The 24,043-nt window shown below is 47.3% G+C and overlaps 1 protein-coding gene across 3 annotated transcripts; it reads right to left on the bottom strand.

Moving 5' to 3' along the window:
* Nucleotides 1–10,891: 10,891 nt before the first annotated feature.
* On the bottom strand, nt 10,892–17,832 carry LOC122378119 (ER membrane protein complex subunit 6-like). Of its 3 annotated transcripts, none has more exons than XM_043358799.1 (4): nt 17,785–17,832; nt 12,485–12,560; nt 11,950–12,110; nt 10,892–11,689 (listed from the first exon to the last, which is right to left on the bottom strand). In XM_043358799.1, the coding sequence occupies exons 2-4, from the start codon at nt 12,528–12,530 to the stop codon at nt 11,546–11,548; spliced, it is 351 nt and encodes a 116-aa protein (XP_043214734.1). In that variant the 5' UTR covers nt 12,531–12,560; nt 17,785–17,832; the 3' UTR covers nt 10,892–11,545. The 3 variants fall into 3 exon arrangements, with proteins under 3 accessions (XP_043214734.1, XP_043214732.1, XP_043214733.1); XM_043358797.1 differs by having other exon boundaries at nt 17,536–17,821; XM_043358798.1 differs by lacking the exon at nt 17,785–17,832 and adding an exon at nt 17,618–17,636.
* Between the last annotated feature and the right edge of the window lie 6,211 nt (nt 17,833–24,043).

The raw sequence follows: 24,043 nt of genomic DNA, 5'->3' as shown, positions 1-24,043 counted from the left end.
TAAAGTACTTTTACACATTTGTAAGTAAATAAAGGTTTTATTTATTTTTATCACATTGTCCAATGCCCTTCAGACACACACTACGCTTGCAAAGACAACATTACCTATGATGGATCAGACAAGCCATCTAAATACCAAGCCGCTCAATCACGAACAACGAAGAACAAAACCACAACGGTTAGGGAATGGACGGAACAACACATGCCAGCAGCTACTGTGCCAGCTGCACGGAAGATCGAAGACCCAGGAAGTGAAACAACGCACCCTGCTCTGACTCAGCATAATTTGGCGTGCTCGACCTCGGCTTTAGGTAGGTAGCGAAGGTCAAGGCTACGGCCACACCTACCGACTCCCCTCTCCGATTCTCTATTCATCTCTCACCCTCTCTCCAACGCTCCCGTCGCTCTCTCCCCTTCCTCCCACCTACCGAGCTTCCTATCTCTTCCCCATCTACCTCTCCTCCACCTCCCCCTTCCCCGGCGACCCTGTTCATCTCCTACTCTACTCAGTAGGTCGGTTTGTAGTCAGGCAGGAAGGGGTTGGGCGGCCTCTCGGTGGTCGGCTTCTTCAGGTGCTCCAGGCCCTGCCCGTAGTCCACGCCCAGCGGCACAGCCGTGGTGGTGGTGGTCGGTGCCGGCCGGGGGAACTTCTTACAGCACACGCCGACTCCAGCTCCCAGCTTGCACTGGCCGATGGCCACGGTCGGGGTGTCCTTGGTGATAGGGTAGGGCAGCTTCACGCCGTCCGACTTCAGGAAGCCCGTGTACGGGTCGCACTGCTCGTCAGGCACACAAGGCAGCGCGCTGGCCGGGCCCGGGCAGCTGGCGCGCACCGGACCCTTGGGGCCGGCCGGGCCGCCGAGCGGGTTCGTGTTGAGCTCCTTGATGGGCTCGGGCGTGGGTCGTTGCGCCGGCGGCGGCACCGGCTTCACGGCCACCTGGAACGAGCTGGACGGCGGCAGGGCGAGGGAGCCCGACAGGAACGGGTTGGAGGGCCGCGTCTGCTGCACCGGAGCCGGTGAGCCGCCAGACGATACCTGAGTGGAGTCGGCGCTGGCGGCGCCTGTGGCGTAGGTCGTAGGGAGGTCAGGGATGCCCTGCGACAGAGACGAACCCGGCGCGGGAGCGACGGGAGCTGAAGCCACCGGTACTGAAGCGGCCGGCGCGGGGACGACAGGTGCAGGGGCGGCCACGTCAGCGGCTACCTGACCAGGGTTCTGACCAGGGAACTCCTGGCCAGGGAACGCCTGACCAGCAAACGCCTGACCTGGGAAAGCCTGGCCCGGGAAGGCTTGACCGGGGAAGGCCTGGCCAGGGAAGGCAGGGAAACCATCCTGTGCTTGCCCCTCAGGGTGAGCTTGTCCTGGGTGAGCTTGTCCATCATGGGCTTGTCCTGGATGAGCCTTCCCCGCGTGAGCCTGCCCCTCAGGGTGAGCCTGTCCTGCGTGTGCTTGTCCCTCAGGGTGAGCTTGTCCGTCGTGGGCTTGTCCTGAGTGAGCTTGACCGGCATGGGCTTGTCCATCGTGAGCTTGTCCTTCATGCGTGTGATGCTTCGGGTGGGCCTGTCCGTCGTGCGCGTGATGTTCCGGGTGCGCCTGTCCATCATGCGCGTGTCCGTCGTGCGCGTGTTCTCCGTGCGCGTGTCCGTCGTGCGCGTGCTCTCCGTGCGCGTGCTCTCCATGTGCGTGCTCTCCGTGCTGGCCGTGGTCGTGCTCCGAGTAGTTGGGGTCTCCGGGCAGCAGGCTGGGGGCGGCGCCCACCAGGGCCACGCCCAGCAGCAGCAGACACACCGACACGACGCACCGCATCTCGGCAGCAGAGGCGACTGGCGACTGAAGCCGCGGCGCCGGCGCCGGCTCTAGTGGTGCCCGACGCTCCTCCCCCGCCGGCCCGGCCCCACAGCGGAGCGACGCCGGCGGCCGCCCAGTCTTCCTGAGAAGAGCGCCGCCCAAGGCCTTTCCCGTGCCGCCCACCCCGGCCTCTGACAGGAGGCAAGTAGCCTCGAACTCGCTATCACAGGTAACTGCAGGCTGAGTCACCAACACGCAATGATCGTTGGAAGGATACAAGTGTAATGAAAGCCGCATGAAAACCCCGCATTCCGGCATACAGCTCCGTTCAGTTTCTTTGAGAGGGTTGGGACTTGGGAGAGCCACGGTGTGCATTCCATCTCAGTTATGTAATGCGAAACATCTCGATTCTGAGGCACTGCGCAGAATGCGACGAAATTGTGAAGATACTTAGAAATGATCGTACAATATTGACCACAATAACCAAGTAATGGGCCCCTTTTTAACAGCATTGCCCGAAGATAGCATATTGTCACAAATCGTATGGCCGAGCTAATGTGAATAGGATCCACCAACGGATCACACGGTGTGATGCTAAGGCACGCTGGAACAGTCCTCAGTAGATAAATCACAAATATGTACAATGTTATAAATATGTACAAATATGTAGGGGAAGGTGGGGTAAGACGGCCCAGCGGGGCAAGACGGACCACCAGCCCTCCCGGCTGAACCGCTGCTGGTATCTATTGCTTTATGCACTCACTATGTTTGTTTTCCTTCGTAACAATGGCCACCTTGAGCTGATGCTGCTAGGAGGCATAGCTTTTGAGTTATTGAGAAAAATGTTGTTTTTCGTCAAAACGATCTAATATAAGAGGTCTACGGGTGATTCAATTACGGTGCCTTTCTTGCATGATTAGTTTCTATTTTGCACTTTACTGTGAAGAACAAAGTTATAAACTTAGTTATAGTCACACTTTAGGAAAGGCAAGGTTTTGCAATGTTGGACTATTTGACATATACGTCATGATAATGATAGAATATAGATTTGGGGCAAGACGGACCACTGTGGTCCATCTTACCCTGTGGTGGTCCATTGTACCCTGCATATGGAACGTTCTTTTCCAAAACATTGACACAAGTTTAAGTAAGCTTATTTTTCAGGAAGGAGTCTTTGTTGCATGTGAGCCATGCATGCAAGTGCTCAGTTAGCATGCATTCATGCCAAACGACAATCAACACACATGTTCCCAGCTTTTAGCTGCACTTTCATCACACATGAGTAAAGAATAAAGGCTCAATTTGTTTTTTTACCATTCTGGTTACTTTTTCTTACAAGAGTACAGAGCAGAAGTGTAACACACATGAACGGATAGCAGGCACTGCTGGGTGGTCCGTCTTACCCCACGATTTTTCTTGTCTGAGTTTTTGACATGTCCCTCTTTAAGAGCATCCACCACCTAGATGTCTTTAATTTGAAATTTAGTCATTACACATATCAACAGAGGAAGGATTGAGCATTCCGAAGACTATAAATAATATGAATTACGAGAGCAGTGTAGCAAGATATGCGGCCTCAAACCTTAGCTGGTCCGTCTTACCCCACCTTCCCCTACATACAAATATGTATAATGTTAATGACAACAAACCTAAGTCGTCAGTCGTCACTATGAGTAAACATATAATAAAATCAGCGTCATTGTGCCCAGCATTTCATTTCCGAGACCCAGTTGAACACTTAAATTCAGCTATTCTGTCGATAGTTACTAGAGATGTCAATCAGATACCAACTTTTTGGTATACCGATACCAAACCGATGCCAACTTGGTATTTGGTATTTCAATCGTAAAGTGTTTGGTATTTTGTTGGTATCATAAGCCCTCACCAGGGTTGGCATTTTTGCCGGCAAAAACTAGTTAATGCCATTTGCCGGTTTAAACCGGTTTTAACCGGCAAAAAGTGGCAAAAACTGGCAAAAACTCAGAAATATCACAATGCTATGCCTAGACATGATTTTAAACAGGAAACATTTTAAGGAGAATTCGGTGAAAGTTTTATGCTTTCAAACATAAGTGACATTGACCATTGAAATGTTTCATACCTAACTCAGAAACATTTTCATGGGCTATCCATAAGGAGCTAGTAAGATGCCTTTTGAGTTTTGGGGGTGAAAAATGAGCCAGTGCAAGGGTGACTGGGTGAGTCCTGCACAATCAGAAGTGTGAAGAGGTATCTGCCACTGATATGCGCACGGCACCGCATGACACCCTACTTACCGTGGCCGCCTTGTCCCACTCTCCCCTACATGGAAATACATTCTGTTGTGGATATCTACCGACATGCATAGACATTTTAAGCAGGGATAAGTAATGAGGCAACTTCAGAATGTTTAGTGCATCTATATAACTACCAGAAATGCATTTGTACATTTCAAATCAATTCCTAACTAGAAAAGCTGTAGGTTTGGCCATTTGAGTTTTAGCCAGTTTTTGCCAGTTCTTGCCACCAGGGTTTCTGCCAGCCGGTTTAAACCGGTTAAAACCACTGGCAAAAACCAGTTTTTGCCACCCCCTGCCAACCCTGGCCCTCACTAATGTATAAGAGGCTAATAAATCGGTAAAAAGTTGGTATTTCCCTCAGTTTCCCAAGTTGGTTTGGTTTCGGTATTTTCCCGTGGTTTTGGTTGGTATTTGGTTTGGTATCGGTATTCCGATTTTCCGTAATTGACATCACTAGTTACCTACACATTGGAGCATGCAGAGTGCAGACGGGGCTGCTAAAAAAGTGAATGATGCTTTACAGCTGTACCAAGTAACCGGTTTTGAGAAGAAAAACATCTGTTGTTACTACTGCTCCGATATGCTATCTCAAATAGCCAGTACCAAGGGCAACAGGGCCAAATAGGTTTGGTGAACCGAAACAATTGACGAGTTAGGTATCAGGATGACAACAGCAAATGACGGACAAAACTTATCCACCTCAGTCAGATACTGTAAATTTCCTGGTGCTTCGATTTAACCCCCCCCCCCCTGCAACCATGCCCTGCGTTTTATATAAGCGGCTCCAAAAAGTCCTTATCAGCAGTATCCTCTTCTCAACAGAGTTAGTCCATGATACAATGCATTCGATATTTTACATGACAATAGGCACATTCACTTAAAACAAGTGAATGTGAAGCCTGCGTCTGAAAAATACGAGATAAAAAAGCAAAAGCAAATAAATTACACTATTCCTGATAGTGCAATGTGCACCAATTTGTTCCGAAAATCTCCCTGACCCACACTGAGACCGCCCCACCCCTGCCCCCTCATCCCCTGTCACCAGCCGATTCTCTCAGTCGGGAGCCGGATACAGTGAGCCACAAGGTCAGACAACCGCCCTGTCCAACGACACAATACTCGTGCGAGCCTGTCAGGGGGGGGGGGGGTGGCGGATGGGGATGGGGCGCGGATGACGGTGGGTGGATGGTAAGCGCGCTCGAGAACCGGTATAGAGAATAAGTGATGTAACCGACGGTCCAGAACTGCGTGGCCGCTGCGCATTTTTAACTGAAACCGGATGTTTTGAATGACTATTTCTTCGGTCGCACGCCTAGAGAAGTTTCATGCTGTGCAATTGCGCGTCCTTACTTCTATGTAAGTTTTTTTTTATAAATTTAGTCCGAACCTTTTGATGGGAAGGATTCACAAGGACAGAGCCACCGCTAAGCGAAGCTTGTTGCGATGACCCTGCCCTCTACCCTCCGATCGCGCAATCCCGATTCTATGGCAGAATTTAGAGTCCAAAGTTTAACGTGCGCACAAAGCCGCGCACGGCCGGTCCCCTCGCTGACTTCGCCTGGCTACGGCCTGCCACCAACCGCAGCCATACCTGTCAGGAGGCCCATAAATGTCGAGCGCCCGTCGCGCTTCGAACCCGGACTGTCATAACCGGGAACGCGTGCTCTCACCACGCGGAGTCCAACGCTCTAACCAACTGAGCTACGGGACCGCTCGATTAGAGAATAATGGTTGGATGCCAGGCTTCACAAGTTGAGCAGGTTCACACAGCCCAAAACGGCCTGCGCCAATCAGCCATTGCCTATTTCATCCGAGAATCTCTGCCACTGACCATTGGTTGCATGCAATGAAGTCAGCAGCACAACAAGCACAGAAGACGAGCAATGCTCAATATCAGGGCGATAGTCGCGCCACCGCCCCATCGGCTCATGCCTGAGCTATTGAGGTGACTAGAAGTCCCACGGCATTTCAAAAATAGACTTATTTGTATTATCCTTATACCTACACAATCTGATGCGACCTAATCATTCATTTATTTATTATCCATGTTCAAATATATGCAGCTGCTTTCATCATCATCATGTCATGCATTGCAGTGAAAATATCGCAGACCGGCTCGAAAATGAGGAAGGAACCCGTTGAATTACTTTGGTAGCGCCCGCCGGAGCGTCAAGAACTGCGACGCCGCACTGGCGCTAGCCGTGCGCCTGTTGGTAGACTGTACCGCATAGCGCTGAAGTCGGCGGCGCAGCATATCCACCCCATGGGGCTGGGCGGCTCATTTATCATGCATGTAGGCTGGTCGTTTGTCAGTGTCGGGGATCAAGCACCAGCTCACGATCCACCGCATTGTGTCCGTGATATTTCACCTTGAAATCGGTAATTGTAAGCATGCTGCTACATCATACCCATTGCATATTGCATAATGCATAGTTCACTACTTTTAAACTTTCGTCACCCAAAACTCACAACGGTCCTCAATATAGATATCAAAAGCAAGCTACAAAAACTTCTGAGCCAAAACCACATGTTGAATGAGAATCATTTGCTATTCTTAAGACTTTCACCGAGCTTCGAAGAGTATGAAAAAACGCACTTTTGCGTAATCTCTAGTTTATCGAGTTTATTCAAAACTACGCAAACAGCATAAACTTTTGTCGTGAAAGTTGAAACCTTTTACTTCAGCGCTTCTCAACTAAATCTGCTATCGAAACACAAACTTTTCCAATCTAATGACCAAACTTTGAGCTCAAAAATGCCGACTCCCGCACAATGAAATGGGTATAGCTTTGGCGGGAGATCCGACCCGACACCGGTCAGAGGTGAAATTCGATTGAATACGACTGCGAGGCCATGCCCATCACTGGAGAGTAACGACATTATTGTAAGGATGTAGTGAAAACAGAGCATTGAGAGCAAACAGAGCATAATCAAAAAGGGCATTGAGAAGCCAAGCCTAAAGCATAAGTTGGAATCATAAGCATGAGGATGAAGGTGTCCCAGCAGATTTTTTATGGCCAGTTGATTCAGTCTGCCCCTGCTGTCTCCACAAGGTCAAAAAGACGTCTGTGCAATCACCGGTAATGTCTTCCGGAGGATTCTGGAGTGCATCACAAAAGAGCCGCAGGGTAGTAACGACGAAGCACCGTCTACATTGCCACACCTCGCCCAGTTGTTGGCTTGCTGAAAGCTTCCTTGCAGAGTTCCCGGGCGCCCCTCGGTCAGCGTTACTGCACTGCTCGCCTAATATTTGTTGCGGGTGATGTCAGAGCGGGTCAGAGGTCAGACAGCCGCGCCAATTAACCGGGCTGTTTGTCGGCGGCGGCCGCGGGGGGCCGGTGACGAGGCACACTCCCACCATCATCTCGGGACGCGAATTATCACATCCTGTTCGTGCTGCCTCCCACCACCCCCGCCAAGGGCGCGTCCAGGCCGGCCATCTTCGGCGGCATCATGGTGACCATTGTCGTCGATTTTCGGCGTTCCGCCCAGCCGTGTCCCTGCCGGTAATGATCGGTAATTAATAACGCGACAGATGGTGGAGACGACGTCGTTCTTCTCGTTTCAGTGATCATTTTTCTGCGCATCACGGTAGCCAATCGTCGAGTTCGAGCCGCCGCTGAAGACGCCGATGCCTCGGGCTCCGGGGTTTCCGCAGCGCTCATTGGTCGCACTATAAGTGGCCCAAGACGCAGCCCTCGAGCACCACTCGACGCTGTTTGGCGGGCCGTGCAGGAGCTTCACAAACCGCCATGTTGACGCTACCTCTGGCGGCCGCGGTGCTGGCCTGCGCCGCAGCATCGCCCTGGAAGGGAGACCCGTGGCCTGCAGCGAGCCAGCAGCGTCCGTCAGCTGTGCCAGCCAACGACCCCTGGCCAGCAAACAACCGGCAGAGACAGACCAACAGCAACAGCCTCAACCCGGACGACTTCTGGTGGGACAAGCCGGGCGCCAACCCCTTCGACGACCCGGCCTCCTACCCGTCGCCGTCGGGAGGGTCGCCGAGTCACCGCGCCCCGGTTAGGCGTCCTCAGCTCGGCGTCTCCGGCGGTGCCTCGAGCCCGGCACGCGCCATCGTCTCCGTCTCCAGCTCCGCCGGCGGCGTGCCGCGCGTCACAGGAGTGCGCCGGGTAAGCTCTGCAGTCGCCGGAGGCTCCAGTGGTGGACGTGTGACGACGGCGGCTGTCTCCGGTCAGTACGTACCGCCGGGAGCTGGCTCCCAGTCCCAGCCGAGACCGCAGCCGAGACCGCAGCCAAGACCGCAGCAACGCCCTCAGGTGCAGCCTCAGACGTACCCTCAGCATCAGTCGCGCCCCCAGCCACGTCCGCAGCACCAATCGCGCCCTCAGCCACGCCCGCAGCATCAGTCGCGCCCCCAGCCGCGCCCTCAGACCCAGGTTGCCTTCGCCTCTGCGTCCTCTCCTTCTCGGCAACAAACCTCCATCAGCTCTGTCAGCTCTGGCTCCTTCTCCTCTCCCAACTCCGGCTCCTATAACTCTGGCTCCTACTCCACCCCTAACTCTGGTTCCCACTCGTTCGCCTCGGCCAGTCAGCCGCAGCCCTCTCGCTTCACTCCGAACCAGTTCGGCGGCGCCGGATCCGCTCCTGCCCAGAACCAGTACGCCGGCTCCGTCTCCGGGGGATTCTCCGGCTCCAACGGCGCGCAGAGTCCCGTCGTGAAAGCCTGCGGCGCGTCGCTGTTCTGCGTGGACACCAACACGTGCGACCCGTACACCGGGTTCATCATGGACCCGTCGCAGGGCCCGATCCCGCAGCTCGACCAGCCCACAGTGGCGTTCACGCGGTGCTACATGAACAAGAGCCGCTCGGTGGGCGTCTGCTGCCAGGAGCCGCACATCAACGATCCGTGGACCGACCGGACCACCAACGGGCGCTAGATGGGACCACAGACGTTGGAATGATGTCCAGCAAGGGCAGAGGACGGCACGGTCAGAGCGGAGGAAGGCGACCTGGCGAGCTCAGCGTGTTGGGCGGTTCAGAGGGTGAACCTGCTGTCCCATCAGCAGATGCATTGAGAATGGACCGTTGTTAAGTGTTAACTGTTGGAGACGTTGCTGCGTGCTCCTGAGTGTGTGGCTGATGGCTGCCGCTGCGGCAGAGTTCGACGTGCGTCATTGTCGCCCGTCTACGGCGGCAGAATATTGTCAAAATGGAGGCATTAACATCTTCAGACGTCCGTCTGAGTTCGACAGGACCCAAGATATTGAATGGACGACTGATCTGACCTTGAATAAATCAAATAACATGCCGACAATGAGTTTTTTTAAGCATTGTAGCAGCGATAACTTTTCAAAAGTTTCAACAAAACTTTTTTGCACATTTAAAATAACACATTCCTTCATGGTAAACGATCAACCAAAGCTAAGTAAAATATCCGCTCCTCTCATAAGAATATGACCGTTTCGTGGCGAAGCCTCTAGTAAGGGACAGGTAGCTCCATAGCCGGTATTTTCCACCCACCCGCTGGGTGATGGGGCGTGACCATAAGGCGTGGCCCTATCCACCACAGCTCCTGTCACATTTCGCGCACCTGGCGCTGGATCATAGCAGCGACAATGGCACGCTACGTCCGCGACAAGCGCAGCAGCTGGGCGAAATAGCCAGCCGGCATCGGTGACAGTGGCGCGTCCAAGGCCGCGTGACAGGCGGATTTCTTACATGTGGGTGTGATTGTCCACTTTAGCTTTTTGTTGGGTTTGGATATTGGAGCCTTAAAGTGTTAAGGACAGAGTTGAACTCAAATTTTGTATTGGCGGATGCCTTTAAGCTTGACAATTGGATATACCACAAAAAGTTCGAATATTCAATGTCTTACAAAAAGTGAAGCACTGGCATAGCGCATGTGGCATATTTTTATCAATAAGGTATTATCAGTGGAAATAAATACCACCACTCAGTTAAGTGGCTCGACTTACCGTGAGGTGATTTGATCCCGGAAGGTCAGTCGATTTGATCTTCGTTGATTGCATATATTCATCAGTTATAGCGTTAGTGATGAGATGAGATAGTTGTCCGACACTCGACTCAAAGTCACGTCTTATAAGACTTCGTGATCTTGAAAATTGCACATCAGTACAAGCTCATCTTGAGGCTTTTCGTCGATCACTGTCACTACACTGATCTCACAAAATCAGATGCTCGAAACATTCCACTTGTCTCCGAACATTTCGGATCAGTGATAGGCCGGTCCCTTCCGGATCGGAGGAACCGGGAACAGGCCAGTTGTCCGTGTCCGAGGGACATCCAGGCGGGATGGACCGGCGCCGTCCTAGCCGGTCTCAGCCGGACACGGTCTCGGCAGAGAACGGTCCCAGCAGAAAATGTCCCAGCAGAGCACGGTCTCAGCACAGCACGGTCTCAGCACAGCACGGTCTCAGCAGAGCACGGTCCCGACAGGTTCCAGTCGGGCACGGTCTCAGCAGAGCACGGTCCCATCAGAGCACGGTCTCAGCAGGGCACGGTCTCAGCAGAGCACGGTCTCAGGAGGGCACGGTCTCAGCAGAGCACGGTCTGTACCTGAGGAGAGGAAGGAGGGACAGAGGATTACCATTGACCACATTACCATAGGCTGGCAAAAGATTACCACTGGCAGCATGTGATGGTGATTTGAGTCTGCGGTACATGGGCTGCGGTGGTCATCAGTGTTTAGATAGGTGGCATGTGTCCAGGTTTGGGGAGTATGTAAGCGCTCATTCTCGACCGAACCTCTCACCCTCTATCATCAAAGCTCGTTTTCGAGCATAAAAGCTGATGTTGGTAAGTGATGTTTGCTACAGGAAAAAATACACTGTCAAAAGAAAGGTGCATTCAATATTTTATTTGATAACACATCTTTAGGAATACAAGTTGAAAATGAGCGCCGCAACCCTGCTCTGGAAAAATGGACGCTAGACAGCTAATTAAATCAGCGAACAAAAACAACAAAGCAATAAAACAAAGACAATTGGCAAGTTTAATATAAATGGCCGTGAAATACAATCGAGAACTATTTTCCTAACACCAGTATAACAAACTTTCGTTGAAAACAAACAAAAAACAACGCTTCATGGTGAAGAATACACGGCATACTGCGGCATTTCATTAAATTTAATCACGATAAATCGACACCACACATACAACCTAGCCTCTTCACTTCAACCATTGTTGTTTCACAGTTGCCGCATAATATACATTCCACACCGAACCCCACATTTACCCACCCATAATGCAACCAGTGTGACACAACTCATTCAGTACACTACCCAGAGTGCATCAGTTATGCCACCAATGAATTTATGGCAGCCTGATAACGCAAGGAGGCGGGCGGCGCGCAGAGCATTCATCTGGCGAGCACGGCGCCACCATGCGGAGATCGGCTGAAACAGCGATCAGCCACAGCCGGCACAAACGCGCTCAGCACACGCTCACCGCACGTCATACACACTGGGTACATGTGCACCATATGCGCGGAGTCCACTCAGTACACGTGCACCATACCGAACAGGAACACCCAGAACAGGACGTAAGTGAACATTCCCGAGAAGAGGCCACTGGTGAGCAGCGAGCGGCGGCTGACGAAGAATCGGTTCCACGAGATACCAGCCTTCAACAGTAGAAGCAGCTGTAACAAAGACACAAATGGTACTTAATGGTAGTCAATGGCAGCCTCACAGCAAACAACAAATGAAAAACAATGATCTAAACATTTCAAGCATCATACATACACGCATTATTCATTAACAGCAGCTAGCTTTTTATATAACGAGCTCATAATAAGGGATAGCGACTTGTAATGACTCAGATTCTTAATAGAAAAAGAAAATTATATATTGTTGTGATCCAAATAGCAAAAAGGAAAAAGCCATTTTCCTTCACCCCTACCCAGAGTGTGACGTTGCAGAGCAGGAAGAAGAGGAAGCCGTAGAGCCCGGTGAAGCCGAGGATTCCCGCCGTGGAGCCTCCGAGCGCGGCCATGGAGGTGCGGCAGTACTCGATGACGGCAGAGTTGCTCCGTACTGCCACGTCATTGTACATCACCGTGTCTGGGGGCGCGGCAGGGGAGCCGTCAACGCTCCGAGTGTCACTGTGGACTTCACAGTGTACAGGCAATGAGAAATGTTTTGTTATAGTGTCACCAAATGTATCTAAAGCAATATCCGACTGTTGTATTTGTTACTGCATCCGCCAATGGTTAATAAATTTCAAAAAGAAGGAACTAAATGCCAAATGGTGACTGGCTGGGGCATGACTCAATCGGTCATCCCATAAAGTTCATAGCCAAGCAGCTAGCCTTATTTCTGGAAGAAGGAATGAGAATGATGCAAAGCACCAGCCACCAATACTATAAGCTAATGATTTTTACATAGGTCACAATCATAAATCCCAGTTCCCACTGACTCTTTCAAATTCGACTTACCCCCAGACGCCTTATCCACCTTCGCACGTACTTTGCCACTTGCCATCGCTGAATGGCAGAATGCAATCTATGTAATCTGCAATCAACATCAGAGCAATATTTATCAAATAAATGTTCCAGAAATTTGTTTTATAGAAACTATCTAATCATGCTGAAATTTGTTGTATTCCTGGTTTGTTTACAGAATATTTTAGAGTATTCCTTTTCCAGTCTCCTAAACAAAACTGATAACAAGTCTGTACCATCTTACAACGTAATCTGGCTTCAAAAACCCTTTGCCTGACCAAACCATATCGTTCGGACATACTTGATTAAAAGGCAATCTTCAAATCAAATTCAAAACGCAAAAAAAGCCCTCGCACATAGCATAGCTGTAGAAAAAAAAAACTCAGCAGTACCTGTATCTGTATAAAGCTACCAAACAGAGCTCTATGGTAAATCCTTTGTTTTGTAGGCATGTAAAACAATCATCGAATGATTAACCCAATTAAAGATGTCAGAAAACTAAAATGATACCATAAGTGAATAATATTTTGTGAACCAGAATGATGTGGACGCAATGCTCCAATCAGTAATAAATAATATTGCTTTTTATGAAATTAAAGCTCCAAAAGCATCTTCTCCACATGCATATTGAGCAGCTAACACTGATACACATGCTTGAGGGCAGAAGCTGAGACTAAGGAAGATAAATGGAGCAAACCTAATTCCAAATTAGGGTCAAACTACTCAGTAGTAAGTGAGTCTGAGTGAAGAGTGAGGTTGACTGTCAATGCTTGCAGTTTGCATGCCTAATTTTGTGTTCTGATTTGTCCTGTCAAAACATTCCTTCTTGGAATCCAGATCACAAATAATGACAATTCAAGGAATCTTGATGCTCAGGCACACTGCCAGTGTAATCAATGTTCCCTGTGGTGAGCTCGATGTGGTGCTGATTCAGAGTTGCATGAAGCAATGCAGGACTAAGATTGTACTGTACTGGACCATTGTGCTGCGAGCACATATTGTGGTCTAAAAAAACATAATTGGGCAACAAACAATGGATATTTTTAATCAATTTTTGCCATCAAAAGCACATTTTCTTAAATATGTGGTGTAACTTTTAGACCTTGTTTCATGCAGGTAGTGTGGGTTTTCAGCCTGCTTCTTTTTTCTCTGGTGTGAATTTACTACCCTAGCTAGCATGTTACCTATTGGTAAAGCTGGTGTCAACCTTGAGCTGCCACCAGACCAAAGTTCTCATTTAGTGAAGCTGTTTGTGTTAGCAGTCAGCATTGCTGCCATGTTTTACAGTCTGGCTTTGGGCAAGTCTAAGCCAAGATATTAGGATATGACCTGCTCAACAAACTTTGCTTAGAATGGGTCTTGAGGCATGAGTCATGACTAATCAAAACTGATAATTTTTCTGAATTGCAATCAGCAATGCTTGTCCCTACTTCAGGGCTTTCAAATAGCTTCATCTTAAACTCTGGACACAATTTAGGCTTGTATAAACAATTAAAACTCCTTGATCACAACTTAAATATTATTGCATAAACTTTTAACTAGAATGTGATATTTTCAATTGATAAGCAATTTTTCCAAGAAAAATTTCAACTTGGCTACAAAGTTATTGAAACTTTTCATGAATTTTGTCAATCAAAACATGATTCAGATTTTGACATACATATCTCAAGCAGCAAACTTGAGATATGTATGTCACATAAATATAGGTAAGCCAAATTGACAACACTATAAATGTCAAAGCCAGTTGGGGGAGGTTTGGTCAATGGTTGTCATTTTTAGCACATGCCATTTTTGGCAACCATGTGCTAAAAATGACAACGCTATCAGCTATTTTTAGCAACGATGAAGCCGATTTCACTCCTCAGCGAGGAAATCACGATTTTGGAAATACAAGCACTGATTTTGGAAAAGAAGTGCTGCCACCTGGTGCAAGAAGAAGAAACCAGCTTTAATATGGCCGTTGTTTGTATGGTAGTCCAACGTTGAAGTATACCCTTTTTTGTGGCCCGAAGTTGGAACTTTAAATTGAAGCATCCGAAAATGATCGATATTGATCGAAATCATGATGTTGATGAAAAAAATAATATGTTAAGTTGAGAGAGGAGGCCATTTTATCCAGGTGCGGTGGTTTACTTCTTGAAATTATTTTTGCTTACGACGACTGCCATGTAATGAGGGATAATTAGCAGCCGTCATTAGCAAAAATAATTTCAAGAAGTAAACTACTGCATCTGGATAAAATGGCCTCCTCTCTCAACTTAAAATATTATTTTTTTCATCAACATCATGTTTTCGATCAATATCGATCATTTTCGGATGCTTCAATTTTAAGTTCCAACTTCAGGCCACAAAACAAACTACCATACAAATAACAGGCATATTAAAGCTGGATTCTTCGTCTTGCACCAGGTGGCAGCACTTCTTTTCCAAAATCAGTGTTTATCTTTCCAAAATCTTCATTTCCTCGATGAGGAGTGAAATCGGCCTCATCGTTGTCAAAAATAGCAGAATCGTTGTCATTTTTAGCACGTGTGACAAAAATAGCACGTGCTAAAAATGACAACGATTGACCAAACCTCCCCCGACTGAAGCCTACCTATGGTGTATGCATACTGATACCATGGATAAAGTACCGTTGTTTGGCCTAACTTTGTACCAGTTTTTGACTTTTCTTCGTATTACTTCCAAATTATTTTGTTAAATGTTCAGGAAATTGTGCAGTAAGGCAGTGACATCCCTGCTGGTCACCTATAGTCACTCTTAATTTTTTTGGATAATGATATATAATTTATTTTTTTGAAATTAGAGTGGCACAATGTTACCCGCACAAAAATAACTTTGTACCATATGAATAAATGCATCAATAAAACAATGGAAAAGCCAAAAGTATCAATGTTAGCGGTCGTTATGGATACATTGGTCCACTTAGGGGCTTTTAAAAAAGGAACAGCAAACTTGTACATTGTACAAACATAGTCACGGGATGATGCACACCATCATGACTGTAGGTCGCTTACGTATCCCGCTGGGACATTTACGCACAACCAACGACGCGACGAACCACACACAATAAAAGGCACGGAACACAACGAACGACACGACGACCCTCTTCATCATATGGTGTCGGAACTTTAAATCACCCCTGGATTTACCCTTCCTGCGGGTGGCCCAAAGTTATTGAATTAACGGCAAAAAATATGTATAAACATTGACCACCCCCAAATTTTAAAAAAATGTTTGAGGAAAATAAATTACCAATAGTCGAATGCAAAGTTCACATGATGTCCTATTCAGGCAAATTGCAAAAATCGATTCGGCTGGTAGCATCTGAGCCTCGTACAGGGACCTACCTAAACCTTAATATTGGGTGAAAAAAAGGAGCTTCACAAAAAAATCTAGAAAATCCAAAATCGACATGATGACGTATTTTTTGTGTCCCTGGGTTTATCATTGACTACTTGATTGGTTCCGGCCCAAAAATGCCATTTCTCGCGCATAGGTATTAAGCTGATTAAAATTTAGCCATTTTTTTCCTCGTGGAACAAAGTTACCCACACGGCCCAAAGTTAGACCAAACAACGGTATTCCTGGAAAGGACACTCCCTATCCCCTAACACTAGCGTCGGCGACCAAGTGGCCGCCCTGGTGGCGGAGCGCCGAAACATCGGTGGCGAGTGCACCAGCGTGCATGCTGAAAACGCGGTAATGGAGCGAAATTAGCAAACTTTAGCTCATAAGACACGATTTCAGACACTTTAAACATGTTTTTAGACCTTTTTATAATTATAATGGCTCCATTTAATCACTATCACTTACGGAGCCATTACCTGATGCCCATAATCAGAGTCGAAATTCTTGACTTGCCTATGCAAATTATCGCCAAATATCATCGTTCCTCGGCAGCCAAACAAGTCCTTATTGATTATCTATTATACATATCAACTTATCTTCATGTTATCCCTTAAAACTTCACTTTATTCTAACATTGGCTCTCCGGCACTCTGCAGTAATCACGAACCCACTTGTCAGCAGAATTTTAGCAACTTCTTAAATATGAGAAGTGACAGGTTATCCAGATCAGTTGGGCAAACTAGACCTTTGGAATCAAAATATGGAGGCATCAAAAGATTGATTCCTTATGACCATATTTGGGCATAAATGCAGACCATTTCTAACTTACCAATCACATAAAGATAAGAGAGTGTTTCAAGAAGGAGCATGCCTGATCTTGAACAGAAATGCTTGAAGTATCTCCTAAGCAAAATAATATTGCTCCTATCACAACAATTTGAATTCTATAGGTAGTGAAAGGCAATCAAGAAATTGATTCACTTTGAACAGATAATCATAATATTGATTCCCCATCAGCTGGCTAATCATTATTTTGATTCACAGGTAATGTTAATAGATAGGCAACAATGACTTGCAAGAATACAGCATATATCTTGATATTATTCTCATTTAGTGGTATCCTCAGCACCACAACAGATACCTATAGCATTGTTGTACTTTACCTTCACTACATTTGATAACAATTCACAATTTTGAAATGTCAAGAATACAAAAACTGAAGCACCAGGTAAAAACCATATAATAAATATAAAAGCACTACAACAATGATAATTAGGGGTTTGAAAATTTCATTTTGCCATTTTACACAAATACTGATTGTTTAGTATGTGATTCATGATACAAAAATAGCATACAGTGTGATTTCCTCAAAACAGCTTTTACGTGATGGACAGTGCCTCTGTCTTTTTCCCATTCACAAGGCCAAAGGGACAATTTCTTAGTTTTGAGGTAACACTTTTTGCAAAACTACCACATTTTTCTACCTTTTTAAAGAAAAATCTCACCGTCATGGGCCTTTTTTCAACCGTAACGATACATTTGAAGTCAAAAGTGTACCCAAATGAATCAAAAAATTGATTCCATGCCCATATTTGGTCATGGCTCCTCCCACCAGAATCAAATTATTGATGCCTCCATATTTTGATTCCAAAAGTCTAGTTTGCCCAACTGAGATAAGTCTCAGGACAATTTACCTTAAATAACTGCAAATCCGGCCAGATAAAATACACTTGAAGCTGTAAACTTTAAATTTTACAACCTTTACTGAATACTTATCGCTTATGGCAAGGCGGCTTCAAGGTATATAAAAACACTGGGCGGCTTATGGCTAGGACGCAAGAGTCAAAAACCCACGGCTGCCCACGGCAACGCTGTTCGACAAAATAACCGATATTACAATGCCGATTGGTTGCCTAGCAACTGACTGCTATTAAGAAATTTACCCGCGAATCGCCTGGCAACCATAGTATCAAATTGAATATTTGTTTTCTGAATGATTTTTTGAACAAACAATTATCAAAGCGAAGGAGCCATTAATTGTCTGATGAGCGCAATTTCGTAGAAAGACAGAACTAGCAAATAATGAATTCTGATACAACTAATGAAATTTATAATTATTCATATCACGCCACAATCCCGAAAAAATGTCTACCTTTAAACATAAAAGATTTATCAAAAGTAAAAATTGATTTCCCACGAATTCGTTTCCGTGCAGTTTGGCTTTCTTATCTCTATCGAGCTGCCCCGAGCAGCTTACACACATTTCTTGGGGCATTGTCATTTGCCTTATCCCAGGACGTAGGCCGCGTCCCAGGACGTATGTGATGCTTGGAGGATGCAGACTTCTTGCAGCCTAATCAATTAGCACTTAGCAGTACCTAATCCCTACGCAATTAGTTGGTGTGGGTCGCTCTTGAATGTACAGTACATAACACATTACAATTTACAATGCATCATAACTATCGCCGTCTTAGTCAGTTCGGTCACAGTCACCGCCGTGCCGGTTATAGGGGAAAGCGCGCCCCACAGACATCGCGTCACCTTCATTCACGCTGATTGATGAACCATAGAGGCTAATACCTACCAGGGAGGGTGCGATCTGTGTTCAACTTCAATCACGCAGGAGAAGCAGGTGCGACTTATACGAACCCTCTCCGATCCCAAGGGCGTCGCCACTGTTACTAAACTTGCACGGAGACGGGACATACCTAGCCCTCGACCGTCGCACTCGTCAAAGACGTATAATCCCAGGGCACAGCCAATCCCTTGCACCGACTTAACCTGAGGCTAGTTTCACAAGCAGAAAAAAAATAGCCGGCTGTCGGTATTTTCATTCTTAGAAGTCTCCCTGAAGTTCAACCAATCGCGCTGAAAAAGGTAACCGCCGCGCTGATGTGAAATCATAGGTATCACTTATGCTGCCTGATATTGATATTATCGTTCACGTCGGTAGTTAGTTTTTCGCCTGGATGAAGAAATTCGGGGAACTTGAGGAAAAAAAAATCCGCCAGCCAGCGGCTTTTCTGTTGGTAAAACTAGCCTCTTCTCTGCTACGAGACCATTGCCAAACTGCCCATGACCGCACACACTATAAGCATCGGAACTAAAAGCCAAAATAGTGAACGCCAAAGCGGTTCGAACCGGGCTCTCACCACCACCATACCGTTCTGTTCATACTGCGGGCTCTTTCTCCACCTGGGGGGGGGGGGGCTTACTAAATTCCACATTTCACAGCATCCGGCATTTCCTTCTGCGATTCAGCGAGACGGCGTCGTTTCGCGGACGGCGCGGCTGACAAACGGTCTCACGTTTATCTCATCCGGCGACCAGCTGCGGAGCGTTTCTCACGTGACGCTGCGAGCTGTCCGAGACGGACGGACGGCGCCACCGAACGTGACGCAAGACAATTACAGGCTTGGCTTGACCCATAAACCCGGGCACCGTGACCGGCGACCGGCGCGGAGTGGCTGCCGGCCGGCCGGGGAAGCTGGGGAGCGCTCCGACGCCGAGATCGAGACGGCGCGGGTACTCTCCGATGGACGGAAGGAGTGAGAGAGGAGAGAGAAAGAAGGGGATGGATGGAGAGGTATGGGGATAGACTGCATGAGATCAGTCAAGAAAGATATACTCCTATAGATAGCGGATCTCACGAAAGCGAAAAACGATCGCTTTTCATTCATCAATTCCTAATGGTTGGTTTGCTCTCGGCCCTCCCCGCCACAAGTGATGGTAGATATCAGTCCCCTGTCAGCCTATTGATAACAGGTAGTCGGTACATGCCTACAGAGATTCGCTACATTGAAAACAAGCATTGAGAGCATTTTGACCTGTTACCGTGCCATTTTATTAACTGCACTATAGGTAATGCATTATGTAAGCCGCTGTACTTAAAATCTAAAAAATATGTTGGTCATCGATTGCTTTGAGTGGTAGACACTGTATAAACACTTTCTAACTCGGTTCAATAATTAAGGAAAGCTCTTAGGTGTCTATATCCCACAATACCTTCTTAAAAAAACTATAAAGTCATTAGTCATTACCTACAACGTATGCGGGACCGCCGGCACAATTATTCCAAGAAGAGTCCCTGCCCATAGGAGAAGGGCACAAGTTTTTCAGAAAGGTCTTGCACAAGCTCATTTTAGTTAGTCTCATTTTGTATTCATTTTATTTTCGTCGAATCCAGCCTTGCTCGCTTCACTGATTTTGCGGAGTCGCTTTCGCTGCTTCCGTAGCTTCTCCTTTTGACGCCCCATGGAAGTGAAAGTGCTCCGCAGTCGGGACTGAGAAAACGTCAAAACGAAATGATAGAGCAGGAGTTGGCGTCACGTTAGCCGTCACTTTTCTAAAGTGGCCACTACCAACAATCACCTTCAGCGTCTCACTTGCGGCTTACTTTCATGGCTATGCCTACTCTTTACTGCTGGACCTATAAAAGGAACGGGGAAGTCTCGGAAGACATGCGAGCACTTTATAAGTGCATACCTAACTGTTTGTCGTCACAGATTACTGAGTATAATATGTAACTTTAGGCCAAGCTCAGCACCGGCAACAGACTACCAGTTCAAATGTATTTGGCTTCTTAACCCGCGAGTTTAGCTAAAAACAGCGCGCCGCAGGCGCTTATTGGGAGTAGTTTCGAAAATCGGTCTAATTTTTTAGATTTCAAGGTTTTAGTGACGTCATGATTTCGGAGTTTTCGATCAAAATGTTTAAAAATCATATAAAATCACACAAAAATAAAACAGACATGCGATAAACGCCATTTATAGACTGTCAATACCATGCACAATCAAATGGCTATCTTTGATTTGGATCATCGTTCTACATTTTACAAAATCTTAAATTGAATCTTGGGAATTTCTCGAGGCTTCTTCACGACCATGACGCAAGTATGTCTTTAATTGGTCTTTTTCGACCAAAGACATACAATTATGATAGAATGAATGTCTCCATCGTGTTCTATGCCTAAAGGTATGTACCAGGACAACTGGTGTCATTTGCTGCGAGAATGCCAACAAAGATTTTCGGGGATATGTTCTTAGCTGGTTGACCTAACATTGAACATGGCCTATGCTCGACTGACCCCTACATGGATCTGCCACTCATGCTAGCGCTTATATGAAGGATTGTGCACAGTCTTGACACTTGACAGAGTTTATGACGAGAGACACCCAATTGGTTCTCGAGTTACCTATCGGCTTGGGCGAAACGAGGGTGGGGGTTATCGGCGAGTTAACCGATAATTCCCCCCCCCCCTCAGCAAATGCAGTGGGTAGGTACTAGGTAGTGGAATATCCCAGCGACTACCGGGTTAAGAAAAACTACGCAATTGATGAGCTTAAAAAGCTTTTGAATATCAAGCATTACCTGCCGGCGTAAATACCTACGATTTGTTAGCGAAAGTGGCAATGGCATGCTTCAACTTTGCATGAAAATAATTATAGGTATACTACTTTATAAAAGTACTGTATAGTGTCGAGCAATGACAACCAGCTCCCTGGTGTAGCCTGTAGATATTGGAGTAGATTATGAGCGTATCAGGGTTTGCCTGCTTTCATTAACACAGCGATAATGAAGAGTTGCTAATAAATATGCAGTTAATTAGGATTATAAACCTGTTATGCAAAAATAATGTCCGAGCTCAAGGCTGAAGTACGTTAAAACTTCGGCATGCAAGAAGCTTACGACAGGCGTAACCAAAGTTCCCACAACTGGCAATCAGTTATCGACTATGAAATAAACATTTCGGCGCTGAGCTTTGCAGAATTTGATGACGTAGGTAGTCGTTTAGCCATTCGCGTGTCCAAACCATGGCTCTCCGCGGTGGGTGTGGACGGCGGGCGATTTGCTCAAGGCCAGCGGCGGTCAGTGAGCACACCCCGTCCCGGGAGATACCTGAGGGACGGGGGCGGGGGAGGGGGGCTAGACCGGCATCCCACCGAGATTACTGCACCTCCTGGGTGACAGCGAGATGCCAGGTGAACGGTGTAACCGCCACCGGCCGCGATTTACACAACAGACTGCGATGAGGGAGACGTGATGTAAGACCGTTTAGCGGTAAACGTCAATTTCTAGGTGATACTTTTTTATGACTTTGTCTCCGCGATTTGTATAATGTGATAAAACTAACTTACTTACGAGTGCTGCTGGTGTCACTGATTTACTTCATACTTACGATACTGACTTATGTCTGTTTTTTAACGTTAATTATATTGAGACGTAATCAAGAGATGGTCATCCGAAAGACTCCGTGGTGTGTATAACAGGATATCCTCAAATACATACACCTCCCAACAACTGTTCGCTGTATGACGCCAGCCCTGCCGCGGCTGGGGCGTCGGCTGGCGCTCTCAGCCGGTACGGCTGTCCGTCCGTGTGCGGTTCGACCAGCGATCAGCGCGGCCCGCAGGCGTCAGCTGACAGCGCACCAATGTTACAACAGACTGTGATGGAGGCCGATGACTCCAGAACGGATGCCCGCGGTCGCAGCCGCAGAGACTGGCCGGCGTTAGTTAGAAAACAGGCGGAGGAGATATGGCTTGGCGACGCGCTCGGTATGCGGGAAGTGCTTCTGTGAATTATAGTTTGTTTGTTGGTAACAGCGCGTGAATGTCGGTTCAGGTGGTAAGCGGCGCTGAACGGTTGCGTAATTAAACCCGTAACAGGAAATACATATGTGGATCAATGCTTTAGTGTTGGAAAGGATGTCGAGACCGCAATGATCTAGTCGGTAATAAATTGGTATTAGCAGTTGGGTCGTTCAAAATTAAATCGAAAAGAAAACGAGCGTTTTCCTTGGATCTGATTTAGCTGTTGCTTGGACGCAGCGAATCAAAAATATTTTAGAAGCACAAGCGCGAAGAAGCAAAGAACAATTATGTAGAAAGATGACTTTTTTAAATCTGGACAACTAGCGAAGGTCTTTTCTGCATAGGAAACATCTGCATTCTGCAATGCATGGTAGGCAAGAATGCTAGGGGAAGTTGGGGCAATGCCGGAGTTGGGGCAAAGCCGAAATTCGAGATATTTCGAAAACCGTAAGACATGGATGCCACCTGTCAGTGATGCTCTGAAGCTTAAGTGACTACAATTATCGCATGTTTGTTACGAGTCGTCATTCGGAATACTTCGACTGTGAGGGCGCCAAGAGCGTTTTCAAGGTACGTTTCCCTTGTACTACATGCGCCTTTGAAGCTGCATTTTTTACTCATTATGCTACCGTTTGTCTGGCCAATTCGGTCGAGTAATCTTTAGCATGTCTTTGCATAAGTGTGCTGCCTATTTGAAATTTATACAGCACGTTGAAAAGTTATGGGCCTGCAAATGCAAGTATGGCTGGCTGGGGTAATGCCGAAAACGTGCGATTACGCACGTGTTAAAAGCACGCTACGTGGACTTTACTGCTGTAGAATAGCAACGCGTATTTTTAGTCACACAAATTACACTTTCAACCGACACAACGGCCTGTTACCTATAAGGAATGATTTACCTGGCATTTTTTTATTATATCACACAATTATAACTTCCAGTGTGCACCGCGTCCTCAAGCTCTTGAAACGTGTGTCAGCTTTGATGAATTCTGGATAAAGTTTGAGATAAAATGGCAAAACATCAATGTCGGCATTCCCCGTAGATCATTTCTCCCATTTTCGGCTTTCCCCGCAGTCCGGGGCAACGCCGAAAAAGTCACTTCTTTGATATTTTTAGTTTGTGCGCTTAACGGTATGCGAATTCATCAAATGCGCCTGTTATGTTTGAAAGGCAAAAGACTGGCCTCTCGAATGACGCCAACAAGAATAGCTTATGTTGTCTACCTTGCGTGCTACGGGCGTCAGAAAAAAAGTCTTCGGCGTTCCCCCAACTTCCCCTACTATTTGGTGTTAGTTTTCTATGCTAAACGGCAGTCTCTAAGCATTGGGCTCATCGCGTTCGCGCATCTCGGAAAAAGCAGTCCCCTTGCCTTCAAACTTACAATGAACCGGGTGCTTAATTTCTGTAAGATTGTCTTAGGCTGCACAATCAGTCTACCAGTGCTCTTTAACCATGTAAATAGCCACCTCAAGCAAACAATCTGGACTGAGATGAAGACCATGACCGAGCGGAGAAGGTCGAGCGTCAAACACCGCTGCGAGCACAGTGTGGCGACGGCACGGTGCACCGCGGCGGCGGTCACCGTTCCAGTCGGGAGCCTCACCGTGC

Source organism: Amphibalanus amphitrite, unplaced genomic scaffold (assembly GCF_019059575.1).
Source record: "Amphibalanus amphitrite isolate SeventyFive unplaced genomic scaffold, NRLGWU_Aamphi_draft 000055F_arrow, whole genome shotgun sequence".
Taxonomy (NCBI): Eukaryota; Metazoa; Arthropoda; class Thecostraca; order Balanomorpha; family Balanidae; genus Amphibalanus; species Amphibalanus amphitrite.
This window is presented reverse-complemented; position numbering and strand designations above follow the sequence as displayed.